This window comes from Cynoglossus semilaevis, unplaced genomic scaffold (assembly GCF_000523025.1).
Source record: "Cynoglossus semilaevis isolate Cse_v1.0 unplaced genomic scaffold, Cse_v1.0 C18984190, whole genome shotgun sequence".
Taxonomy (NCBI): Eukaryota; Metazoa; Chordata; class Actinopteri; order Pleuronectiformes; family Cynoglossidae; genus Cynoglossus; species Cynoglossus semilaevis.
Window position 1 is genome coordinate 1 of NW_007589311.1, and position 698 is coordinate 698.

The 698-nt window shown below is 40.4% G+C and overlaps 1 protein-coding gene across 1 annotated transcript; it reads right to left on the reverse strand.

The window, feature by feature from the left end:
• Positions 1 to 79: 79 nt before the first annotated feature.
• On the reverse strand, positions 80 to 605 carry LOC103399498 (myosin-binding protein C, fast-type-like; the record flags this gene model as incomplete). Its single annotated transcript, XM_008338184.1, has 2 exons — positions 80 to 168; positions 438 to 605. Coding segments are annotated over 2 exons (257 nt in total), but the record flags the coding sequence as incomplete, so codon positions are not given.
• Positions 606 to 698: the final 93 nt, after the last annotated feature.

Below are 698 nucleotides of genomic sequence, written 5' to 3' on the forward strand. Positions count from 1 at the left end.
TTTTCGCTGTCTGTGTGGGTAATACATATTTCATTTTTAAATTTGAATGTTAGAAAGGATAAACTTGTGTAGGGCCTACCTGGAAGGGAATGGTCAGGTTGATCTTGTCACCAACGTGTCTGACGTACTTGGTTCTTAGTTCCCGAGGAAGACGGATCTTTGGGTGTTCTGTAGCGGAAAACGTAACAACTCATTCCAGCAACTGAAGTTATTCCCTGTTACTTGGGATGAGCAAGGTGTTTATTTATTCATCAAATGATCGTATCAATAACTATACAGTTATATCAAATCATGAATACTGCTCTGCCTCTGCACCATCTCTATGTTATTAGGGATAGAAACATTATATATCTCTCTATATAAAGATCCACTGTATTTACAGGATTTCGGTATGTTACGTTTGTGTACATATTGCCTTTCTCATTTTCACAACTTACCCACGATCTCACGAATGGTGACAGGCTGCTGCAATGTAGCAGGAGGGCTGCGTCCAGCTACGTTCACCGCCACCACCCTAAAGTTGATCTTTTCTCCAACAGGGAGGCCACGGACAACGTACCACTGCCTCTCACATAATTCCTGGTTTGCCAGCACCCATTCAGTGTCTAAGAGACAAAATCATCAGAACAGTAGTGCGTCAACAAACATTTTATGTAAAATATAAATATTATAATAAACTGACACCTTTTCCCAAAGGT